General features: G+C 43.7%; 1 protein-coding gene across 1 annotated transcript in view; it reads left to right on the forward strand.

Moving 5' to 3' along the window:
- The first annotated feature begins 297 nt into the window (after positions 1-297).
- The window catches only part of LOC141117582 (cathepsin S-like), a 52,377-nt gene continuing 26,390 nt past the window's right edge, over positions 298-26,284 (forward strand). Inside the window, exons 1-4 of the mRNA XM_073610495.1 lie at positions 298-413; positions 2,247-2,395; positions 6,047-6,169; positions 6,632-6,784. Coding sequence (XP_073466596.1) covers positions 2,264-2,395; positions 6,047-6,169; positions 6,632-6,784 — 408 coding nt within the window. The 5' untranslated portion in view covers positions 298-413; positions 2,247-2,263. The remainder of the gene's footprint in view (positions 414-2,246; positions 2,396-6,046; positions 6,170-6,631; positions 6,785-26,284) is intronic.

Genomic DNA, 26,284 nt, shown 5'->3' on the forward strand with positions numbered 1-26,284 from the left:
TCCAGATCTGACCATCTGACCATTTAACCACTCACCCAGGTCCAGCGACCAATTCAGCCAGTACAGTGTGGCCTCCAACACATACAAGTTTTTGGAATGCCTAACAAGCTTATATAGGTGTGATGATCAGGTGTTTAGAAATCTTTAGCCATATATTGTACATAACTGATTATTCAAAGATTTTCTGGATTCAGAATTAGATTGGTCAACTTTACACTGATAGTCATTCTGGCTTTTGGTTGGGTAACTGGTATCATAGAACACTTCCAGCAAGTGACGACAGTTCAGACAACGCCCATCATTAGCCAATTGGAAATTGCAAAATGAACTGTGACTCCAAGGAATATATAAAGCAGTGAATAGTTCTCCAATTTTACCATTCCTACACCAGCAGCAGCTGTGAATAAATCTAGGTGAGTAGCAACCATAATTGTCATTATTTTTAATGGTGTCCAGAGACACTCTGTTTTCAAGCTAGTACATCTAAACATACTATGTATAGTACTGTCTTGCTGGACCAAAAATGACTAGATTTTAATTTATGATGTTTTATGCTGGAATATGCCCTTGTACCCAAAGTAAAAGACTAATCTCTTCAGGCTTCCCTGAAGAGATGAGTATTCAGGGATTGCCTAAAAAAAGAGAAATAGAAAAAAGAGGGCGCACCAACCTTGTGCATTATCCTTAGATATATTTTACTAAAAGAATAAATTAAAAACTACTCAAAAACATGGGAAAGAAAACTGCAATATAAAATAGCCTTCAGATGATGGCAATCGGTCTTATGACAACAGTCTCCAGGTGGTAATAGAGAAGACTTTGAGGGCCACTGCTGTCTGAGGCGTTTCGAAAGGATACTTTCTTCCTCAGAGCCCACTGTGGGCTCTAAAGGAAGAAGGTATCTCTTCGAAATCAGCCAGCAGTGGCCCTCAAAGTCTTCTCTATTACCATCTGGAGACTGTTGTCGTCAGACGATTGCTATCATCTGAAGGGTATTTTATATTGCGGTTTTCCTTCATATGTTTGTGGGTAGTTTTTAATTTATTCTTTTTATAAAATACATCCAAGTATAATGTACAAGGTTGGTGCACCCTCTTTTTTCTTTTTCTCTTTTGACTGCTAGTATACCCCTATCCTGGAGGGTAGCAAGGCCTGAGGCATTGTCCACTACGAACTTTGGTCCAGCTGGTTAACACACTTGTGCGCAAGAGTATTTGTTTTCTATTGCCTAAAGGCAGACCGAGTAGGAAATAGCTGGATTGATTGAGGTAGGGAGTTCCAGAGGATGAAAGAGACTCTAGAGAATTCCTGGAGGTAAGCATGGGAGGAGGTGACGAGGGAGCTAGAAAGCAGCAGCTATTGGGAGGAGCAATGAGGATGGTTTGGGTGATATTGTGAGACAAGGCTTGTGATGTAGCTTGGGGCAGAGTTGTGTATGTCTTTTTATAGTGTTAATATTTAGAATTTGATTAAATGGGAAAGAGGAAGCCAGTGGAGGGATTGACAGAGAGGCATGGTAGACACCAAGGGGTTGGTAAGGTGGGTGAGTCTGGCAATGGCATTTATAATAGACTAGTGGGGACAGCTTATGTAGAGTTAGGCCATCAAGGAGGGAGTTGAGGTGAGAGATAACAAAGAAGTGAATTAGTAGCCAGGCGGTGTTATTGATTAAGAAGGGTGTATTTTTGGGCATATTTTTCAAATGTTACAAAGATGAAGGTGGCAAGATCTGGACAGTGACTGGATGTGGGGCTGAAAGGGCAGGTGATCTACTTGAGTAGTGGTTATTGGCTTTAATAGTTAGCAAACCATTAATAATGCCTGGTACACACAATGAGATTATTGAACGAATGATCGCCTGTTTTTTTTTTGCATGCTAATTGCATATCAAAAATGAAAAGTTTATTAAAGTTAAGAAAATTCCCGTATGACAGAATAAAAAATTGGAAGTGATGTAATGTGTTGTAGTGTATTTGTATCGCATTTTTGAATGACAACTGTACTGATTAAACGAAAATCGTACAATCTGGTATCGTCCAAAAAAAACAATTTGTGCATGTCCGATATGATAATATTGGATGAACTGTCCTGATTGGCTTCAAAAGCGGTATTTTTTGTACGATTTTCTGATCGTGCATACGGGGCTTAAGTTTAAGTAGGAAAGTTTACCTGGAGTATTGCTACAGACAGAGTTGATATAAACATGTAAAATCCCCTCATTTTAAATCAATTGTTTTTTCTAACAGGTCGGCATTGTAAGACAATGGGCTCCCCTGTGACCAGTCTTGTATGCTTGCTCATCATTATAATGTCTGTTTATGGTGGTCCTGATTCCACCTTGGATGACCACTGGAAGCTATGGGCTAGGAAACACAAGAAAGTCTACGTGAATGCGGTAACGTATAATGCAGATGAGAACCGTTATATGGTGTTTGTTTTCACATCATTGTTTTTATACCATTTTTGGCATGAAACCATCTTGTCCTTGTTTATAAGGTGTTACAATTATTCTGTAAATTAGTATAACAAGCAATAATGGTATGAAAAGAGCAGTGAAGCAATCCAGGTCCTGGTAACCGGTGAATTCTGATTGAATGCATTGGGTTAAGATTGGCAACCACTTAGAATAACTAAAGGACCACTGTCGTAAAAATACTGTATTCTGAGTACTTGTGGCTGTAAACTGCTCTGCGATACAGGGCTTTCTGAGCTTGATCCATATTTGATGGCTGGCATGCTGAGCGGGCTGGAAGAGATATTTCTTATGTGTATAAGTGCTAGACATGTGCAATTTGTTTCGGTCTGAATACAAATTCGGATAAATAGTTGGTTATGCGGAGATTCCGATGTATGAAATAGTAACGAATAGTAACGAGTTTCATTGAAATCCGTTAAAATTTATTTCAGTTATTCGTTTTCTAATGAATTCCAACTTTTCAGAACAACTAGAAATTGGATTGGTTGAAAAACCGAATTAGAATTATGTGTAAGGAATAGCTGGTTGTTAAGCAGCGGGCCGGGAAGCCGGCCGCCCACCCGCATCCCTAACAACCGATGACTCATCAGCTGTCAGTAGGTTTCGCCGCTAAAGGTTTCACCGTAAAGAAAAGAATGCTGGCAATACAAAAAATTTTTAAAAAGCCAACATTTTTTAAAGAAACAGTGCGAGGGACCCCCACACATATGCCCTCAACATGGGGGGTGGCTGCTTTAGTGCAGGGGGGCTCTGCCCCCCTACCCCAAAGCACCTTGTCCCCATGTTGATGGGGACAAGGGCCTCACCCCCACAACCGTGGCCAGTGGTTGTGGGAGTCTGGGGGCAGGGGGCTTATCGGACTCTGGAAGCCCCCTTTAACAAGGGAGCCCCCAGATCCCAACCCACCCACATGTTAATGAGTATGAGGTACATTGTACTCCTACTCATTCAACCAAAAAATTGTCAAAAATAAATAAAAACAGTACACAGGTGTTTGTCAATTCCTCTATTAAAAAAATAAAAAAACAATGTTCCATGGATGTAGATTGATCGTCTATCACGCCGCCCGCCACAACCGTAAAAAAAAAAATCATCGGATGACACTGTTTGCTTTTTTAAATAAAGGGCTGTTTTTTTTGTTTTTGACATATTTCTGGTGAATGGGTAGGGGTACAATGTACCCTATTATCATTCACATAGGGGGTGTCAGGATCTGGGGGCCAGGGCTTGCAGATTCCGATAATCCCCCTGCCCGCAGACCCTCACAACCACAGCCCAGGATTATCAGGAAGAGGCCCTTGTCCCAATTAACATGGACACAAGGTTCTTTGGGGTGGGGGGGCAGAGCCCCCCTGTCCCAAAGTCCACCATGTAGAGGGCATGTGGCCTGGTATGATTCAGGAGGGGGGGGGCTCTTGCTCATCCACCCCCTTTCCTGACCTGCTTGGCTGCATGCTCAGATAAGGATCTGGTATGGATTATGAGGAGGACTCCATGCTGTTTTTTTTTTTAATTTTGGCGTAGGGTTCCCCTTAAAATCCATACCACACCTGAAGGGCCTGGTATGGACTGGGGGGAATCCACACTGTTTTTTTTAAACATTTTTCAATTGATGGCAATGGTATTGTATTGCCTGCAATTTAAATGTCATTTCATGCATTTTTTTTTTTTTTTTTAATTTCATTTTTGCTGCAGCATGTTCTATACATGCTATAGATGTGCCACTTTACATGCAGACTAAGGGGACCCCCAGGCACTATATTTAAAGGAATTTTTCATTTTTATTGTTTTATTTAAAGTGGGAACCTCAATAAAGAAAAAAACGGTGTGGGGTCCCCCCAGTCCATACCAGGCCTTTCGGGTCTTATATGGATTTTAAGGCGAACCCACAACGGTGTGGGGTCCCCCTTGAATCCATAACAGTTCCTTATCCTAGCACACACCCCAGCAGGTCAGGAAAGGGGGGGCATACTAAACCATACTAGGCCACATACCCTCAACAAGGGGGTGTGCTTTGGGCCGGGGAAGGGCCCAAAGGACCTCTTCCCGACAAGGGCCTCTTCCCGACAACCCTGCACTGTGGTTGTGGGGGTCTGCAGGCAGGGGGCTTAGAGATCCTGACCTCCCCCTAGGTGAATGAGTATGGGGTACATTGTACCCCTACCCATTCACCCAAAAAAGTGTAAAAAATTAAGAAAAACAGTACACGGTTTTTGACAAGTCCTTTACTTAAAAAAACAATGTCCCCCGATGTAGATCCATCGTCAATCATGACACCCACCACACAACCTTCTGCCCATAAAGGCTGGCCACCTACTGCAGGCTCCTCTGTTTGACAGTTCTTATATAGATAAGGGGCAGAGCCACCCAGCGATGTCACCTAGTGGCAACACCCCCTTGTGACAACTTCGACCCAGCATGCACTGGTCAGTGATGTTACAAGGGGGCAGGGCCACCAGGCGATGTCACCAGGTGGCCCCGCCTCTTACCCATTTAAGAACTGTTAAACAGCGGAGCCTGCAGTAGGTGGCCAGCCTTAATTTTTTATTTTCGGGCGTGGCAGGCAGTGTGATTGACAATGGATCTACATCGGGGGGACATTGTTTCTTTTTTCTTTTAAAAGAAATTGTCAAAAACCTGTGCACTGTTTTTATTTATTTTTGACGCTTTTTTGGTGAATGAGTAGGGGTACAATGTACACCCTACTCATTCACATAGGGCGGGTCGGGATCTGGGGGCCCCCTTGTTAAAGGGGGCTTCCAGATTCTGATAAGCCCCCTGCCCGCAGACCCCCACAACCACCGGCCAATTCTAGCACTAGATCCCCTTTGTACATCTAAGTGGTAACCTGTAAAAGCTTTTAAAGCATTGCCTATGGATAGTAAAATGTTTGTCTTTTGTCACCGTTGTGCGGGCGTGCGCAATTTTAAAGCTTGACATGTTTGGTATCTATTTACTCAGCATGAAATCATCTTTTATACTTTTCAAATAAATTGGGTTATGTATTGCATTTTTTTGCATTAAAATGTAAAAACGTGTATTTTTTTTCCCCAATGATACCAATAATATGCACAAATACCGTGTGACAATAAAAATTGCAAAATCCACCAATTTATTCTCTAGGGCCTCTGCTTTAAAAAAATATATAATGTTTTAGGGTTCTAACGAATTTAGCAAAAAAAAAATATTTTTAACATATAAACAAAAAGTGCCAGAAAATGCCAGGTTTTTAAGTGGTTAAAGGGGTTGTAAAGTCTCAAGGTTTTTCACCTTAATGGATTCTATCCATTAGGGTGAAAAATCTTCTGTGCTGCATCTGCCCCCAGAGCCCCCCCCCCCCCCTTTTTCTTACCTGAACTTGTTCGTTCCAGCGTCGAGCACGAGCCCAGCAGCTCCAGCCGCTGTCTCTGTCCTCATTGGATAGATTGATAGCAGCAGGAGCCATTGGCTCCCGCTGCTGTCAATCGAATGCTCTCTCCGTGGGGGCACCCGATGAAGAGGAGGAGCCAGGAGATATATTATGTGTATCCTGGATTTTGTGATGATGATATCCATTTCCTGACATCATAGATGGAAGAGATGAGAAGACGGATGATCTGGGAAGAAACTCTGAAATTTGTCACCATCCACAATCTGGAGTACAGCCTGGGCCTTCACACCTATGAGGTTGGAATGAACCATCTGGCAGACATGGTAAGAATGTGTCTCCAAATTTGTGCAGTAATTTGAAACTAAAATAGAATGAAATTAAATAACACCTTTCTATTTTCATTACATACTTTATTTTACACCAATGCAGGCAGATCATGACTAATGGGAGGGCCCAGCAGGGTGCTGTACATAGATTTCTGAAAACATCACAGCACCTCAAGAGCCTTCGGCCCTGATGTCAGCAGTGGGAGGAGTTATGCAAATATCCAAATTTCTTATTGGCTGGATGTCAGTCTGGGGGAGTGAACGTTCTTAGGCTGGCTGCATTTGCATGCAGACCACCCTAGGTAACGCCTACATGTGAAGCTAAAACTCAATGATTGAAAAAAAACTGAAATCCAGTGAATGAAAGGGGCGGGCCTCAAGGACAGTCCTTGTATCACTTGTATAACTGAAAACATTCATTTCAGAGATGTTGTTTTTATTCTTATTTTTTCATTCCAGACACCCGAGGAAGTGGGGGGCAAAATCACAGGCTTTAAGGCTCCTGACATCCTAGAGCCAGATTACACAAGTGGATTAGATGAGTTGGATGTTAACGTTCCAGATTCAATTGACTGGAGAACTAAAGACTGTGTCACAAGAGTGAAGAACCAGGTATGTCACATTTACAGAAGTTTTCCACTTCAGACTAGAGCTGTACCCACTTCCTAATCCCAGGTGGGGTACGGTAAGGTCCTAGTCATTTGTACTTCTTCTAAGAATACACTGTTATATATTACTTTGGAAGATATATGTGAAAGATGAGTATCACACCAAAGGTTCAGGAGTCCAAGACTGCTTATTTCATTATAGAAGTCCAAAAATAAGAAGCCAACACGTTTGTAGGGCTATTAGATGCCCTTTCATCAGGGCCTTTTAGGCCGCTTTGTGTTAGAGAAGTGTTTCTCAATGTTTTAACCATGGAGGATCCCTTGGCAAAAAGTCTAAGATCTCAGGGGAACCCCTGAAAACAAAAATTCAGATCTACAGCTCACGGGACATTGGATCTGATCAGCGAGCTGTAGATATAACCACAATCATTGTACAAATAGATTTAAACAATAGAATAAATATTAGAACTCACCTGACACCAACATTATAGTGTGAACAGGGCACATAGAAATCAATAGTTTTCTTTATGCCCTTGCAGAGACTTACGTTAGAACAAGCCCAAAATATTCTAAGCAAGTCAATATTGCACATCAGTTTTTGCATAGCTCCCAACTGTCCCTGATTTCGAGGGACTGTCCCTCTGTCCCTCTTTCCTCCTCATTTCTCCCTCATTTTGGTCTGATCCATATAGTTGTATATCAAATGCACTATTTATCTTTCAAAAACAAGTACACACTGTCAGCACACATTGGGAACACTGGAAACAACATTGGACAGATATACATTCGCCACAATGTTGAATCGCAGTGGAACCCCTGGGGACTTCTCAGGGTCTGCGGAACCCCGGTTGAGAAACACTGTGTTAGAGAGTCGTTGTGCTCTACAGCAGGGGTCCCCAACCCCTGGGCTGTAGACTGGTGCCAGTCCACGGCCTATTGATGACTGGGCTGCAGAGCGAGAGGTGAGCGGCGACTGTGTCCGCACTCCTTTAACACAGACCACAGCCACCGCTCACCACCTGCTGTGTGGCCATGACCATATGTCCTCTCCCCGCTACTCCTCTCCCGGCTACTCCACCTGGCAGATGATGTCATCCTATCAGCAGGGCAGGGGGAGGGAGGAGCTGCAGATCAGAATGGAGAGCTCCTCCCGCCCCCTTCCCTGCTGATAGAATAACATTGTTGGGTGGGTGGGGGAGCCAGGAGAGGACACACGGACTGAGCATAGCTTCTACCTTGCCAAAGGTAGGAGTCCTGTGCAGGGGATGCAAAGATTAGAATGGGGAATGAGGAAAAGGGGGGAGGGGCAGACCACTGGTGCACTGTGATGGAGAGACTGTGATTACTAGGGCCACTGTAATATAAAGGGGACTGCACTGTAAAGGGGCACTGTAATCATTACAGTGCAGTCCCCTTTGTATTAGGGTGACCAGACGTCCCCGATTTCCGGGGACAGTCCCCGGATTGAGCCCACTTTCGCAGGAAACCGTCTGTCCCCGGATTTGTCCCCGGATTGGAGGGGCGGCGGGGGGCCACAAGGGACCCGACATCTCTCCCTGCATCTCTGCCTGTCAGTTCACTGTGCAGTGGGGGGAGGCGGTGATCGGCAGCTCTATGGTGTCCGAGGGCGGCGGGATGTCCCTGGGACTTGTAGTTCTCTTCCTGAGTCTGTACAATAGAGAGGGGAGGGGCCTCTGACCCGGGCATCAACTTTGATTGGTGAGCGACCATGGGGTAAAGGGGGGGTAGAGGGGGGTACAGAGATGTGCTTTTTTTGAGATTGGAGGTGGAGTGTGTACAGAGATGTGCTGGGGGTTGGAGGTGGAGTGGGTACAGAGATGTGCTGGGGATCTGAGGTGGATTGGGAGTACAGAGATGTGTTGGGGGTGGAGGGGGGTACAGAGATGTGCTGGGGGTGGAGGTGGAGGGGGGGTACAGATATGTGCTGGAGGTTGGAGGTGGAGGCTGCATTCCTGAGCACAGGTGAGGCTGCATTCCTGGGCACAGGTGAGGCTGCATTCCTGGGCGCAGGTGATGCTGCATTGCTGGGCACTGGTGAGGCTGCATTCCTGGACACAGGTGAAGCTACATTCCTAGGCACTGGTTAGGCTGCATTCCTGGGCACGGGTGAGGCTGCATTCCTGGGCGCAGGTGATGATGCATTGCTGGGCACTGGTGAGGCTGCATTCCTGGGCACAGGTGAAGCTGCATTCCTGCATTCCTAGTCCCCGGATTGAGCCCACTTTCGCAGGAAACCGTCTGTCCCCGGATTTGTCCCCAGATTGGAGGGGCGGCGGGGGGCCACAAGGGACTCGGCATCTCTCCCTGCATCTCTGCCTGTCAGTTCACTGTGCAGTGGGGGGAGGCGGTGATCGGCAGCTCTATGGTGTCCGAGGGCGGCAGGATGTCCCTGGGGCTTGTAGTTCTCTTCCTGAGTCTGTACAATAGAGAGGGGAGGGGCCTCTGACCCGGGCTTCAACTTTGATTGGTGAGCGACCATGGGGTAAAGGGGGGGTAGAGGGGGGTACAGAGATGTGCTTTTTTTGAGATTGGAGGTGGAGTGTGTACAGAGATGTGCTGGGGGTTGGAGGTGGAGTGGGTACAGAGATGTGCTGGGGATCTGAGGTGGATTGGGAGTACAGAGATGTGTTGGAGGTGGAGGGGGGTACAGAGATGTGCTGGGGGTGGAGGTGGAGGGGGGTACAGATATGTGCTGGAGGTTGGAGGTGGAGGCTGCATTCCTGAGCACAGGTGAGGCTGCATTCCTGGGCACAGGTGAGGCTGCATTCCTGGGCGCAGGTAATGCTGCATTGCTGGGCACTGGTGAGGCTGCATTCCTGGGCACAGGTGAAGCTACATTCCTAGGCACTGGTTAGGCTGCATTCCTGGGCACGGGTAAGGCTGCATTCCTGGGCGCAGGTGATGCTGCATTGCTGGGCACTGGTGAGGCTGCATTCCTGGGCACAGGTGAAGCTGCATTCCTAGGCACTGGTGAGGCTGCATTTCTGGGCACAGGTTAGGCTGCATTCCTGGGCACTGGTGAGGCTGCATTCCTGGGCACTGGTGAGGCAGCATTGCTGGGCACTGGTGAGGCAGCATTGCTGGGCACTGGCGAGGCTGCATTGCTGGGCACTGGTCAGGCTGCATAACATTTGGCAGCCATATCTCAAAAAATTCTAAGCAGTATCTTTTTTTTAAATCTTTATTTATGGACAAAATGTTAGAAATAATGTATATATGATACAATCATTCCATAAACACATAGCACATACACTGCATATATCATTTGAGGAAAATATGCTTATAAAATAGTTTACCATTTGCCAATAAAAAAATGTCCCCGGATTTCATTTTAAAAATCTGGTCACTTTACTTTATATCACAGTGCCCCCTTTACAGAGTAGTCCCTGTTACATTAGCTGCTTGCCGACCGCCCACCGTCGATTGACAGCGGCATAATGGCACTCCTGCGTGAATCACCATAGCTGCTACAGCGGGCGCTTTAAGGAGTATAGGGCGCGCACGCCTGACGTAGGAGCCATTACTACCCGCAATTGCTCCGGAGAAGAACAGAACGGACATCTGTCAATGTAAACAGATAGATCTCCATTCTATCAGTGGTGAGGAGAACAATCTGTTGTTCCTAATGCTTAGGAACAACAATCGCTCTCCTCCCCCAGTCAGTCCCATCCCCCCACAGTTAGAATCACTCCCTAGGACACACTTAACCCCTTGATCACTCCCTAGTGTTAACCCCTTCCCTGCCAATGACATTTATACAGTAATCAATGGCTATTTATAGCACTGATCGTTGTATAAATGTCAATGGTCCCAAAATAATGTAAAAAGTGTCCGATCTGTCCGCCGCAATGTCGCAGTCCTGATAAAAATTGCAGATCGCCGCCATTACTAGTAAAAAAAAAAATTTTGGAAAAAAATTACATAAATCCTGGGCTTTTTTTCTGGGGAAACTTGGTGGAACTTAGTTCCACCACCTCTGGCTCAGACCCTTTGGTGCCTGCTCACCAGTCTGGTTTCTGTGTTTACAAGTGACAGCTCTGCACTCTGTGTGTAACCCCCATGAACTCTGACCCTTCTACTGTTTGTGAAATATGACCACACCCACTATTTGATGTGATTTGGAGGGTGTGTGTGGGGGGAGGGGTTTTGGGGGGTCATGGTTGAGTTCCAGCACCTATTGTTATAGAAAAAAAGCCCTGCATAAATCTATCCCCTATTTTGTAGACACTATAACTTTTGCGCAAGCCAATCAATATACGTTTATTGCATTTTGTAGAAGAATACATATTGGCCTAAACTGAGGAAGAAATTAGTTTTTTTATATATTTTTTGGGGATATTTATTATAGCAAAAAGTAAAAAATATTGCTTTTTTTCAAAGTTGTCGCTCTTTTTTTGTTTATAGCCCAAAAAACAAAAACCTCAGAGGTGATCAAATACCACCAAAAGAAAGCTCTATTTGTGGGTAAAAAAGGACGTCAATTTTGTTTGGGTACAACATTACACAACCGCGCAATTGTCAGTTAAAGCGACGCAGTGCCGTATTGCAAAAAATGGCCTGGTCAGGAAGAGGGTAAATTTTTCCTGGGCTGAAGTGGTTAATGTAAAGAGGAACTGTGATGTAAAGGGGACTGCACTGTAAAGGGGCACTATAATGTAAAAGGGGAACTGTGATGTGAAGGGGAACTGAGGACACTGAAATAAAGGGGTAGATGTGCTGTAAAGGGGGATTGCGGTGTGCAGGACAGACTTCGTGAATAAAATATCCCCTGATCCGTCCAACAAACCCCCCCCCCCCCCATGGTCACTGGTGCCAACATAGGCGTGCGCACAGGGTGCCCTAATCCCCCTGTGCTGGGCGAATTCCCCCTGCTGCTTGGCTGCAGAGAAAGGGACTGGGGAATCTATGTCTTCAATCCCTTTCCTTGTCTCAAAGTGAGATATCAGGGGTCTGTTTAGACCCCTGATATCTCACCAAAGTCCCCCAATGGGGCTCCTTAAAAAAAATTTGTAAAAACAATATTGTGAAAAAATATTGTAAGAAATAATAAAACTGTAAAAAAAGTAATAATAAAATATAAAAAATAAACTACTGACACCGTGCCCTGCTCTACTGATACAAACATCTGCCCTACTGACATTGTTCATTGCTCTACTGCTCATATATATATATATATATATATATATATATATATATATATATATACATACATACAAACACACACGCATGTGCTTTGGGGTGCACACCCTAATGTAATAGGCTGCGCACACCTATGGGTGCCAAGAAGGTTGGGGACCACTGCTCTACAGTATGGATTTGTCTTTCTTCACACTGTGAAATAAACCAATTTTAGTTCCAGTGCCTCCCACCTGCACCTTTTCAAATTGTGTATATTTCTTAGACATGCTAACAACTAATGTCACATTATAACTGAATAGGCAAGAGATTAATAGCCACACTCCAGCAATTCTGTCTGATAGAAGGCTTTCAGAAAGAGAATGTTCATGAATTGATAAAACATACACCTGTTGGTGTGATGGTACAACTGCATTGGCAGACACCACTGGGCAGATTGGTCCAGTGGCAGTGGTGGCTGGTGGTAATTTTTTTTTGGGGGGGGGGTGACAAACAGTGCACCCACCGGTGCCTTTCTGGGCTCTCCTGTGCGATCAGGGAGCCCCTTAGAAAAAGATCTGGTGGTGCCGCTAGGTTATCATATAGCTGGCCGAGGACCAGAAGGTCCCTGGCAATCCCTATAGTCTAGGACAGGGCTCAGAATTTGAAGTCCTGAGCTACTAGCCAGGCCTTAAGAGTTACTCGCCCCCAGTTGCCCCACCCAACCCCTATCCTGTCCCACCCCTATTTTCGCCCCTAAACACGCCCTCATAAATTATCTCATGAAATGACACTGTTAAATGTTTCATGCAGAATTAAGTTACAGAAATAAATATTAACAACAACAAAAAGGATAAAATATGATTGGCTACTATAGGCATTGTACACATCATTACTGCCTTGTTACCCCTTAACCACTTCGACCTCGGAAGGATTTACCCCCTTCCTGACCAGGCTATTTTTTGCGATACGGCACTGCGTGGCTTTAACTGATAATTGCGCGGTCGTGCCACGTTGTACCCAAACAAAATGTATGTCCTTTTTTCCCCACAAATAGAGCTTTCTTTTGGTGGTATTTGATCATCTCTGCTGTTTTTAGTTTTTGTGCTATAAACAAAAAAAGAGCAACAATTTTGAAAAAAACACAATATTTTGTACTTTTTGCAATAATAAATATCCAAAAAAAAAATAAAATAAAATAATTTCTTCATCAGCTTAGGCCGATATGTATTCTTCTACATATTTTTGGTCAAAAAAATCACAATAAGCGTATATTGATTGATTTGCGCAAAAGTTATAGCGTCTACAAAATAGGGGATAGATCTATGTCATTTTTATTATTACTATTTTTTTTACTAGTACTGGCGGTGATCTGAGATTTTTAGCGGGACTGTGACATTGCGGCGGACAGATCAGACACTTTTGACACTTTTTTGGGACCATTGACATTTATACAGCGATCAGAGCTAAAAATAGCCACTGATTACTGTATAAATGTCACTGGCAGGGAAGGGGTTAACCCAAGTGGGCGATCAAGGGGTTAAATGTGTTCCCTCACTGTGTGTTCTAACTGTGGGGGATGGGAGTGACTAGAGAAGGAGACAGATCGTTGTTCCTATGTAGGAACACACAATCTGTTTCCTCTCCCCTAACAGAACCGGGATTTGTGTGTTTACACACACACATCCCCGTTCTCGTTCTGTCACGAGCAATCGTGGGTGAGCGGCTGAAATCGCGCCTGCCGGGCACGCGCATCAATAGCATCTTAAAGAGCCAACGTGTACCTATGGCGATTTGCACAGCCGTGCCAACCTGCCACAGTATAACTGCGGTGGCTGGTGGGCTAGTGGTTAAAAACCACCCACTGCGTAAATACTGCGGAAGGGCGGCTCTATTGTGCGAAACAAGCTACTAGTGCGTTGTTACGTGTAATAGATACTGTGGGCATGCTGGGTGAGCGCACGCACGGTATCGCTCTACAGAAAGGCTGAAAGGGGATCTGCCTATGTAAACAAAGCAGATCCCCGTTCTGACAGGGGATAACACTGAGATCATCTGTTCCTAGTAATCAGGAACAGCAATCTGTGTTGTCCCAGTGAGCCTATCCCCCACACCGTTAGAACACACACTGAGGGAACACAGTTAACCCTTTGATCGCCCCTAGTGTTAAACCCTTCTCTGCCAGTGTCATTTATACAGTGATCAGTGCATTTTTTTAACACTGATCACTGTATTGGTGTCACTGGCCCCCAAAAAAGTGTCACTTAGGGTCAGATTTGTGCGCCGCAATGTCGCAGTCCCGCTAAAAATCGCAGATCACAGCCATTACCAGTAAAAACAATTAAAAAAATTAAAAGTCCCTAAATCTTTCCCCTATTTTGTAGACACTATAACTTTTGCGCAAACCAATCAATATACAGTCAGGTCCATAAATATTGGGACATTGACACAATTCTAATCTTTGTGGCTCTATACACCGCCACAATGGATTTGAAATGAAACAAACAAGATGTGCTTTAACTGCAGACTTTCAGCTTTAATGTGAGGGTATTTACATCCAAATCAGGTGAACGGTGTAGGAATTACAACAGTTTGTATATGTGCCTTCCACTTTTTAAGGGACCAAAAGTAATGGGACAATTGGCTGCTCAGCTGTTCCATGGCCAGGTGTGTGTTATTCCCTCACTATCCCATTTACAAGGAGCAGATAAAAGGTCCAGAGTTCATTTCAAGTGTGCTATTTGCATTTGGAATCTGTTGCTGTCAACTCTCAATATGAGATCCAAAGAGCTGTCATTATCAGTGAAGCAAGCCATCATTAGGCTGGAAAAACAAAAAAAAAACATCAGAGAGATAGCAAAAACATTAGGTGTGGCCAAATCAACTGTTTGGAACATCCTTAAAAAGAAAGAACGCACCGGTGAGCTCAGCAACACCAAAAGACCCCCAAGACCATGGAAAACAACTGTGGTGGATGACCGAAGAATTCTTTCTCTGGTGAAGAAAACACCCTTCACAACAGTTGGCCAGATCAAGAACACTCTCCAGGAGGTAGATGTATGTGTGTCAAAGTCAACAATCAAGAGAATACTTCACCAGAGTGAATACAGAGGGTTCACCACAAGATGTAAACCATTGGTGAGCCTCAAAAACAGGAAGGCCAGATTAGAGTTTCCCAAACAACATCTAAAAAAGCCTTCACAATTCTGGAACAACATCCTATGGACAGATGAGACCAAGATCAACTTGTACCAGAGTGATGGGAAGAGAAGAGTATGGAGAAGGAAAGGAACTGCTCATGATCCAAAGCATAAAACCTCATCAGTGAAGCATGGTGGTGGTAGTGTCATGGCGTGGGCATGTATGGCTGCCAATGGAACTGGTTCTCTTGTATTTATTGATGATGTGACTGCTGACAAAAGCAGCAGGATAAATTCTGAAGTGTTTCGGGCAATATTATCTGCTTATATTCAGCAAAATGCTTCAGAACTCGTTGAACGGGCCTTCACAGTGCAGATGGACAATGACCCGAAGCACACTGCGAAAGCAACCAAAGAGTTTTTTAAGGGAAAGAAGTGGAATGTTATGCAATGGCCAAGTCAATCACCTGACCTGAATCCGATTGAGCATGCATTTCACTTGCTGAAGACAAAACTGAAGGGAAAATGCCCCAAGAACAAGCAGGAACTGAAGACAGTTGCAATAGAGGCCTGGCAGAGCATCACCAGGGATGAAACCCAGCGTCTGGTGATGTCTATGCGTTCCAGACTTCAGGCTATAATTGACTGCAAAGGATTTGCAACCAAGTATTAAAAAGTGAAAGTTTGATGGATGATTGTTAATCTGTCCCATTACTTTTGGTCCCTTAAAAAGTGGGAGGCACATATACAAACTGTTGTAATTCCTACAGCGTTCACCTGATTTGGATGTAAATACCCTCAAATTAAAGCTGAAAATCTGCAGTTAAAGCACATCTTGTTTGTTTCATTTCAAATCCATTGTGGTGGTGTATAGAGCCAAAAAGATTAGAATTGTGTCAATGTCCCAATATTTATGGACCTGACTGTACGCTTATTAGGATTTTTTTTTACCAGAAATATGTAGAAGAATAAATATTTCCCTAAACATTTGATTTTTTTTTTATTTTTATTTTTTTGGATATGTATTATAGCAGAAAGTAAAAAATATTGTTTTTTTTTTTAAATTGTTGGTCTTTTTTTGTTTATAGGGCAAAAAATAAAAACCGTGGAGGTAATCAAATAACACCAAATAAAGCTCTATTTGTGGGGAAAAAAAACCCATCAGTTTTATTTGGGTACATTGCCGCATGACCGCGCAATGGTCAGTTAAAGTAAGGTAGTGCCGTATCGCAAAAAATGGCCTGGTCATTAAGGGGGTAAACCTTTCTGGGGCTGAAATGGTTAAAGTGCATATTTTAATGCTATATCAAAAATAGCATTAAAAATTTTAAACCAATGAATGACACTTTTACTGATTTAGGTTGCAGAGAGACTTGCAGCGGAGCACAGCACTGGACAGGGAAGTGGGAGCTGCCAAAGTTAACTTTCCCTATTAACAAGCTGGTGATTGGTTGCTAGGTGGTCCGAGCAATCATTTACCAGCTTGTTAATAGGAAAAGTAAACTTTGCCAGCTCCCACCCTGCTTCGCCCCCACCTTATCTAGTCCTTTGCCAATTCCTGCTGTATGCCTGGCACTGCTAAGAGAATGACAGGGGGTGGAGGCTGGTAGGAGAATTGACTCCCATTCAACCCTGCCTACCGGCAACGCAAACCACCCCCTCCAATGCGGCTCCACACTCGCCCTCAGCTTATTTCCACTCACCTAATGTGAGCAGGCGAGTGGAAATTTTGAGGGCTGGTCTAGGAGACTAGAAGTGAAGTTATTATGTCACCTCCGATTAAGGCAGATGTAAATGCTGCCATTTTTTTTTTTTTTTTTTGGAAAGCATGTTTTATTTTTTTGATCTCATGTTTCAAGGGTAGAGGAGAGATCTGGGGTCCCAAGATATCCCCAGATATCTCCATAAAGAGGACCTGTAATGCCTTATTTCTATTACAAGAGATGTTTATATTTCTGGTGTGAGGAATAAAAGTGATTAAAAAAAAAAAAGGAACAGTGTAAAATAATACATTTTAAAAAAATGTTTTAAGGGCACAGAAGCAAACGCATTTGTAGGCCGCACATGCATATTTAAATGGCGTTTGCACCACTCATGTGAGGTATCGGCACTAATGTTATAGCGAGAGCAATACTTATAGCGCTAGACCTCCTCTGTAACTCTAAACCGGTAAAAATTTTCAAATTGTCGCCTATGGAGATTTTTAAGTAGCGTAGTTTGTCACCATTTCATGAGCGTGCGCAAATTTAAAGCATGACATGTTAGGTATATATTTACTTGAGGTAACATCTTCTTATATATTTTAAACAATCTGGGTTACACTTTTTTTCTGCAATAAAGTTCATTTAAGTGTATTTAAAAAAAAAAAATTGTGAATGAAAAACCGCTGCTGCCATTTTATTTTTTAGGTCCTCTGCTATATATATATATATATATATATATATATATATATATATATATATATGTATATATATATATATATATATGTATATATATATATATATATGTATATGTATATATATATATGTATATGTATATATATATATATATATGTATATATATATATATATATGTATATATATACTGTATATATATGTCTTGAAAAAGTATTCATATCCCTTGAAATTTTCCACATTTTGTCATGTTACAACCAAAAACGTAAATGTATTTTATTGGGATTTTATATGATAGACCAACACAAAGTGGCACATAATTGTGAAGTGGAATGGAAGGAAAATGATAAATGGTTTTCAACATTTTTTACAAATAAATATGTGAAAAGTATGGTGTGCATTTGTATTCAGCCCCCCTGAGTCAATACTTTGTAGAATCATCTTTCACTGCAATTACAGCTGCAAGTCTTTTGGGGATGTCTCTACCAGCTTTGCACATCTAGAGAGTGACATTTTTGCTCATTCTTCTTTGAAAATAGCTTAAGATCTGTCAGATTGGATGGAGAGCGTCTGAACAGAAATTTTTAAGTCTTGCCACAGATTCTTAATTGGATGTAGGACTGGACTTTGACTGGGCCATTCTAACACATGAATATGCTTTGATCTAAACCATTCCATTGTAGCTCTGGCTGTATGCTTAGGGTCGTTGTCCTGCTGGAAGGTGGACCTCTGTTCCAGTCTCAAGTCTTTTGCAGACTCTAATGCCGCGTACACACTTTCCGGCAGCAAAGGTCTGATGGAACGATTCCGGCTGACATTCCGATCGTGTGTGGGCTTCATCGGACCTTCATCGGACCTTTTCTGTCGAAAATTTCGACGGACCTAGAAATAGAACATGTTTCAAATCTTTCCGACGGACTCGATGCCTATCAAAAAAAAAGTTCTTCTGTATGCTAGTCCGACGGACCGAAAATGACGCAAGGACAGCTATTGGCTACTGGCATTCCGATCGTGTGTGGGCTTCATCGGACCTTCATCGGACCTTTTATGTTGAAAATTTCGACGGACCTAGAAATAGAACATGTTTCAAATCTTTCCGACGGACTCGATTCCTATCAAAAAAAAGCTTGTCTGTATGCTAGTCCGACGGACCGAAAATGACGCAAGGGCAGCTATTGGCTACTGGCTACTGAACTTCCTTTTCTAGTCCGGTCGTACGTCATCACATTCGAAAGGATCAGACTTTGGTGTGATCAAGTGTAGGCAAGTCCGTTTCGTCGCAACTCCGTCGCAACTCTGTTGAAAAGTCCTTCGAGACTTCCGACGAGAAGTCCGCTCGTGTCTACGTGGCATAACAGGTTTTTTTCTAAGATTGCTATGTATTTTCCCCATCCATCTTTCCATCAACTCTGACCAGCTTCCCTGTCCCTGCTGAAGAAAAGCATCCACACAACATGATACTGCCTCCACCATTTTTCATGGTGGGGGTGGAGTGTTCAGGGTATTAGTTTTCCGCCACACATAGCGTTTTTCTTTTAGGCCAAACAGTTCAATTTTGGTCTCATCTGACCAAAGCACCTTCTTCCACATGTTTGCTGTGTCAGCCACATGGCTTCTTGGAAACTGCAAACTGGACTTCTTATGGCTTTCTTTCAACAATGTCTTTCTTCTTGCCACTCTTCCATAAAGACCAGATTTGTGGAGTGCACGACTAATAGTTGTCCTGTGGACAGATTCTCCCACCTGAGCTGCGGATCTCTGCAGCTCCTCCAGAGTCCATCAGCCTCTTGGCTGCTTCTCTGATTAATGCTCTCCTTGCCTATCAGTTTAGGTGGACGGCCATGTCTTGGTAGGTTTGCAGTTATGCCATACTCTTTCTATTTTGGGATGATGGATTGAATAGTGTGCCACGAGATGTTTAAAGCTTGAAATATTTTCTGATAACTTAACCCTGCTTTAAACTTCTCCACAACTTTATCCCTGACCTGTCTGGTGTGTTCCTTGGCCTTCATGATGCTGTTTGTTCACTAAGATTCTCTAACAAACCTCTGAGGGCTTCACAGAAAAGCTGTATTTATACTGAGATTAAATTACGCACATGTGGACTCTATTCACTAGTTACGTGACTACTGAAGGCAATTGGTTCCACAAGATTTTAGTTAGGGGTATCAGAGTAAAGGGAGCTGAATACAAATGCATGCTACACTTTTCAGATTTTTATTTGTAAAAAATGTTGAAAACCATTTATCATTTTCCTTTCACTTCACAATTATGTGCCACTTTGTGTTGGTCTATCACATAAAACTCCAATAAAATAAATAAATGTTTTTGGATGGTACACTTTTTCAAGGCACTGTATATCTATATATATATATATCAGAATAGGCCTGGTCTTCCAGTGGTTATACACAACTTACAGTGGCCCGTCTCCAAACGTCCCTCTGTTCTCACCCTACAGCCTATACAAGTCTCTTCAGTATTTAACACTTGATTGTTGAATGTCTGTGTCTTCTCCTGCTGTGTGCAGTTTGTTCCTCCATCACATTTATGGAGACACAGTGGTTGGAGGAAGGAACCTCATAGCACAGTGGGGGATACAATTATCCAACAGTTCGGGAAGTGTTGAATGCTGAAGGACCTGGTGGAGTGAGTCTGCGGTGATGGAGGGGAGGTGGGACACATAGCCCACTGGTGAGGTGAGTATAATACCTCTACTCTAACATGGAGCTGGCATTGGGGATTACAGAAGGTCCTGATAGGGTTGCTTTAACATACAGTGCCTTGCAAAAATATTCACCCCCTTGGCATTTTTTGTGTTTTGTTGCCTCACAACCTGGAATTAACGTGGATTGTTTGAGGATTTGCATCATTTAATTTACAGAACATGCCCACAACTTTGAAGATTTTTTTTTTTTATTGTGAAGCAAACAACAATTAGGACAAAATAACAGAAAAAGTCAATGTGCATAACTATTCACCCCCCTAAAGTCAATACTTTGTAGAGCCACCTTTTGCAGCTATCACAGCTCTGAGTCGCTTTGGATAAGTCTCTATGAGCTTGCCACATCTTACCACTGGGATTTTTGCCCATCCCTTCTTGCAAAACTGCTTCAGCTCCTTCAAGTTGGATGGTTTGCGCTTGTGAACAGCAATTTGTAAGTCTGACCACAGATTTTCTATGGATTGAGGTCTGGGCTTTGACTAGGCCATTCCAACACATTTACATGTTTCCCCTTAAACCACTTAAGTGTTGCTTTAGCAGTGTGTCTGGGGTCATTGTTCTGCTGGAAGGTGAACCTCCATCCTAGCCTCAAATCACACACAGAGTGGTACAGGTTTTGCTCAAGAATAACCCTGTATTTAGTACCATCCATCTTTCCTTCAACTCTGACTAGTTTCCCAGTCCCAACTGCTGAAAAACATCCCCACAGCATGATGCTGCCACCACCATGATTCACTGTGGGGATGGTGTTCTTTTGGTGATGTGTTGGGTTTGCGTCAGACATAGCGTTTTCTTTGATGGCCAAAAAGTTCAATTTTAGTCTCATCAGACCAGAGCACCTTCCTTCATACATTTTGGGAGTCTCCCACATGCCTTTTTTGCAAACTCAAAACGTGCCATTTTGTTTTTTGCTGAAAGTAATGGCTTTCTTCTGGCCACTCTGCCATAAAGTCCAACTCTATGGAGCGTACGGCTTATTGTCGTCCTATGTACAGATATTCCAGTCTCTGCTATGGAACTCTGCAGCTCCTCCAGGGTTACCATTGGTCTCTGTGCTGCCTCTCTGATCAATGCCCTCCTTGCCCAGTCCGTGAGTTTTGGTGTGCGGCCATCTTTTGGCAGGTTTGCTGTTGTGCCATGTTCTTTCCATTTGGTTATGATAGATATGATGGTGCTCCTAGGGATCATCAAAGATTTGGATATTTTTTTATAACCTAACCCTGACTTGTACTTCTCAACAACATTGTCCCTTACTTGTTTGGAGAGTTCCTTGGTCTTCATGGCAGTGTTTGCTTAGGTGTTGCAGCCTCTGGGGCCTTTCAAAAAGGCGTGTATATGTAATGACAGATCATGTGACACTTAGATTGCACACATGGGGACATCATTTCACTAATTATGTGACTTCTGAAGGTAATTGGTTGCACCAGAGCTTTTTATGTGCTTCATAACAAAGGGGGTGAATATATAAGCACATGCCAATTATCAGTTTTTTATTTCTGAAAAATTGTTTTATGTATATATTTATCTAATTTTACTTCACCAACTTAGACTATTGTGTTCTGATCCATCACATATAATTCAGATTAAAAAAACAATGAACTAAAGGCTGTAAGGTAACAAAATAGGTAAAAAGCCAAAGGGGGTGAATACTTTTGCAAGGCATTGTAGGTCTTTCCAAATGTGGACCCAAGTCAAAACATTTTTAATTGAATTTGTCGATACTTCAGGTAATTTTGCAGGAAAATCTATGATAATTTGCATTACTACTGTTCCTGTAGTTGGTACCCTGTGACGTTATAAACACTGTACAATCAGTACCTTTGCGTCGTTATAGGAAATCTCTGATGGCACATTTTTTAAACGCAGCCCAGGCTTGCATTCCTGATTTTTGGAAGCAAATCACCCACTTTTAGTAACTAGTTCACCAGACCGAACAAAATTAGATCAATAGAAAGTCTGATAGCCTCACGCTATAACAAAAAAGACCAATTCAGGGACACATGGATGCTGTGGATGGCGTCGACACGCTATTTGGCTCCTCCTATCCCTTACATCGATCGGCTGAGACCTGACCTGCAATGTCTCTAGGTACCATTTGCTCTTCCCAAGGGTAGGGACCGGGAGCAGTTGGATTTCTCTACCCCTCCCACTTTCCCTCACATTTTTACCCCCCCCTTTTTTTTTCTTCTTTTTTTCTCCAGTCCTGCCTTACAGCTTATTTGTTGTAATTGTTCCCTCATAGAGTTGGAAACGGAACCCCCCAACCTATTTTGTTTACCTACACACTTCATTGCTATAAGGGAGAGAGACATTTACTAGACACGCTCCATATTGTGATAATGTGCTGCATAGATATTATGTGTAGCACTACCTCTGTAAGGGCTGCGGGAAGGGGTGTTGCTAGGTGGGAAAAAGACCAGGGGCTTCAGCCCGGAGGTAAAGCCAGGGGGTGCGGCAGGCGGGGAGGGGGATAGGCTCACTTGCTTGACCTATCTGAAACATACACCGACCTACCTGACATACAATGACCTACCTGACATACACTGACCTACCTGACACATACACTGACCTACCTGACATACACTGACCTACCTGACATACACTGACCTATCTGACACATACACTGGCCTACCTGGTATACACTGATCTACCTGACATACACTGACCTACCTGAAATACACTGACCTATCTGACACATACACTGACCTACCTGAAATACACTGACCTATCTGACACATACACTGACCTATCTGACATACACTGACCTATCTGACATACACTGACCTACCTGAAATACACTGACCTATCTGACACATACACTGACCTACCTGGTATACATTGATCTACCTGACATACACTAACCTACCTGACATACACTGACCTATCTGACACATACACTGACCTGCCTGACACATACACTGACCTACCTGACATACACTGACCTATCTGACACATACACTGACCTATCTGACACATACACTGACCTACCTGACATACACTGATCTATCTGACACATACACTGACCTACTTGACATACTAGGGTTGCCACTTGTCCAGGATTCACCCTGACAGTTCGGGTTTGGAATCATGCATCCGGGTTTCAGACTGCCTGCAACCCGGACACATTATTCAGACTGGACTATGGTTTCCAAGCAGGGTTGCTGGCTCCAGTTGTCTAAGCTGAGAGTGTCTGTTACACACTCTTTCACACTGCCCAAAGCCAGCACTAACAATCCCCCCTCCCCCCAACACACACACCGACGGGAGAGGAGAGAGGGTTTGATCTGCACCTCTTCCTCCCCCCCACCCCTCTGTGTCTGCCCACACTCCAATCCCCGGCTCTGTGCCTCAGAAAAGGAAAGTGGGGGCTGGAAATTTGAAGTCCAGCAGCCTCAGATACATCTGAATGAGAGGTGCTGACTGCGAAATGGTGAGTGAGCTCACCATCCATCCCTGTCTATGACTGAAATCTCTCCCCTTCTCTCTCCTGCCTCTGAGTGAGTACACTAAGGTAAATCGGGGTTCTCAGAGCACCCCTTACATCAGAGTTCCCCTTTACACCAGAGGCCACAGTGTTCCCCCTTACATCAGAGTCTTCTCCGTACATCAGAGTTATCAGTGTTCCCCCTTAAATCAGGGTTCCCAGAGCATCCCTTATGTTAGAGTCCCCAGAGTTCTCCCTTACATGAGAGTCTGCAGAGTACCCCCTTACAGTGAACGGGAACTCTGCGAGTTCAGATGTAAAAGAGGAACTCTTGTTATTAACTTCATATGATTAGAAATGTTATTTAATAGCAAAATATATGTATAGTTTATAATATTAAAAAATTGCTGTGCGCCGCTAAAGTGTTTGGGTTTGACTTGAAGAAAAGGTGGCAACCCTATGACATACACTGACCTACCTGACATACACTGACCTACCTGACATACACTGACCTACCTGACACATACACTGACCTACCTGACACATACACTGACCTACCTGACACATACACTGACCTACCTGACATACACTGACCTACCTGACATACACTGACACCTACCTGACACATACACTGACCTACCTGACATACACTGACCTACCTGACACATACACTGACCTACCTGACATACACTGACCTACCTGACCTACACTGACCTACCTGATGGCACATCAGCACACGTCAGACTTCAGGTGACCTCTGATCTCCTGACACATCCATTTATAATTTGTCACAGGCAGTAAATGTTTAAAATGGTTATATCAGTATAATTATATAGTTCAGGCTTTTCTTTACATGTCTATTACAAATTTCAGCTCTTATTTTATAACCGACATTCAATCCCTGAAAAAGAATTTTCATATCCCTGCACACTTTACCTGTAGTGTGGGAGTACACTCATCCCGGCATTCACCACCACTCAGACAGCCCTGCAGGCACCAGGCAGCCAGAGCCAGGATAGAAGAGCCGCCCGCCCATTTACACAGAGCTTAAAGACAGTTTTCCTCTAGGTGGGACTTTAAAGGGGGCAGTGAACAGCTACAAGGTCACACAGGTTTACAAAAGTATATAAAGCTTTTAATTGTTTATATGTTGGTCACATATGTATACAGTACATGAAAATAAGCTGGATGCTAATACAGAATTTATACAATTGGTAAAACAGTTGACAACCACAAGTAATCTGTTACAATGAGGACAACAGAAATACCCGACGCGTTTCAAGTCTGTGATATACTTTCTCTTCTTCAGGGGTGTGCGGTTACAACAGGACGTATATACAATTGATAAAAAGAGTATTTATAAATAGGAGTACATATAATGCAACATCATAATGGACATGCATAGTATCACAACATTCCTTGTCATTTATCACAATTGCACTAACCATGCAAATTGTATAAGTATTCAAGGTATCTTGCTTCCGATTAAAAGGGAGATACTAAAAACATGCTGCAGTTATGAACCCAACCAGTTCCAGTCCAGCGAGAAGGGGACACTGTCCAAGGCGCATTTGAGTCAAAATATAGTCCCTCGCAAAGGGCGCCCTGGTATAGCCCACTGGGGTCCCCCTCGTGTGTCCTGGAGCGACAATAGTCGCTATGAAGGGAAAGAAAGAGAGTTGTTGGTCTAGTGTATAAGCCAAGCTCAATATAAAACACAGCTCGGAATATATTGTATATAGATGAGTGACAGGTATATATAGAAAATAGTTATAACATATATGACATATGTATGACAATATATAGTATATCTGTATATATTAGTACATATATACCTGCCCAGCCACTTGCATGAAACTCAGATGAAAAAAGAGAAGGACCTGATGAGGTTAACCAGTCCACACAGTTCGTCAAAGGGCTCTAGTACATTCCCAGATGACCAAGCAGATAGCCTGCAATCTAATATGAAAACAGTAAAGAGTAAGGTAAAAATACAGAAGGTAAAAAGTGAAATTTAAGAATTACCGGGGGGGGGGAGTGTTCTATCAAAAAGATCCCCTCTGGGTAGGTAAGTGATTGGATCAACAGTTTCTTTAAAAGCTGGATGTCAGAAAGAAAAAATTTACCTGAGGTGTGGCTGGAGAATACAATGGTCCTACGTCTCTCTGCCCATACAGCATGAGAGGGTGGCTGGACTGACGCCATGCTTTGTACATGGACATAACGGCCTGGGACCAATCATGCGCACATGCATAAAGAGGAGTGGGTCTTTCTGGGCGCCCCCGAGAGGATGGCGCGCGAAAGGCGCCTCCAAACACGCCACCACAATCGTGAAGGGAGTGTCCGGCATAGTGGAACCTCGGACGTGACGTAATGACGTCATTAGTACCGGCCACAACTGCTGGACGTAGCGTGGAAGTGACGCCGTCCCGCGTCAACCTCCCGTGATGCACAAACAGGAGCGTGGTAACCCGGAAGGGAATCCGGTCACCTGGCTCCAGTGAAGACAGAGGCCATACACGTCAACCGACATTTACACAGAGCGAGCAGGGACCTCCCAGTGCCCAGCGCGGCCACAGTGCCATTCCCGCCTCCTCCTTGACCCGGCAGCACCTATGATGGACGTCACACGTCCTGCGGTCCTGGCTTTGGACCAGCGTGACGTCCATCATAGGAGCCGGGTCCCAGA

Source organism: Aquarana catesbeiana, linkage group LG13 (genome assembly GCF_042186555.1).
Source record: "Aquarana catesbeiana isolate 2022-GZ linkage group LG13, ASM4218655v1, whole genome shotgun sequence".
NCBI lineage: Eukaryota > Metazoa > Chordata > Amphibia > Anura > Ranidae > Aquarana > Aquarana catesbeiana.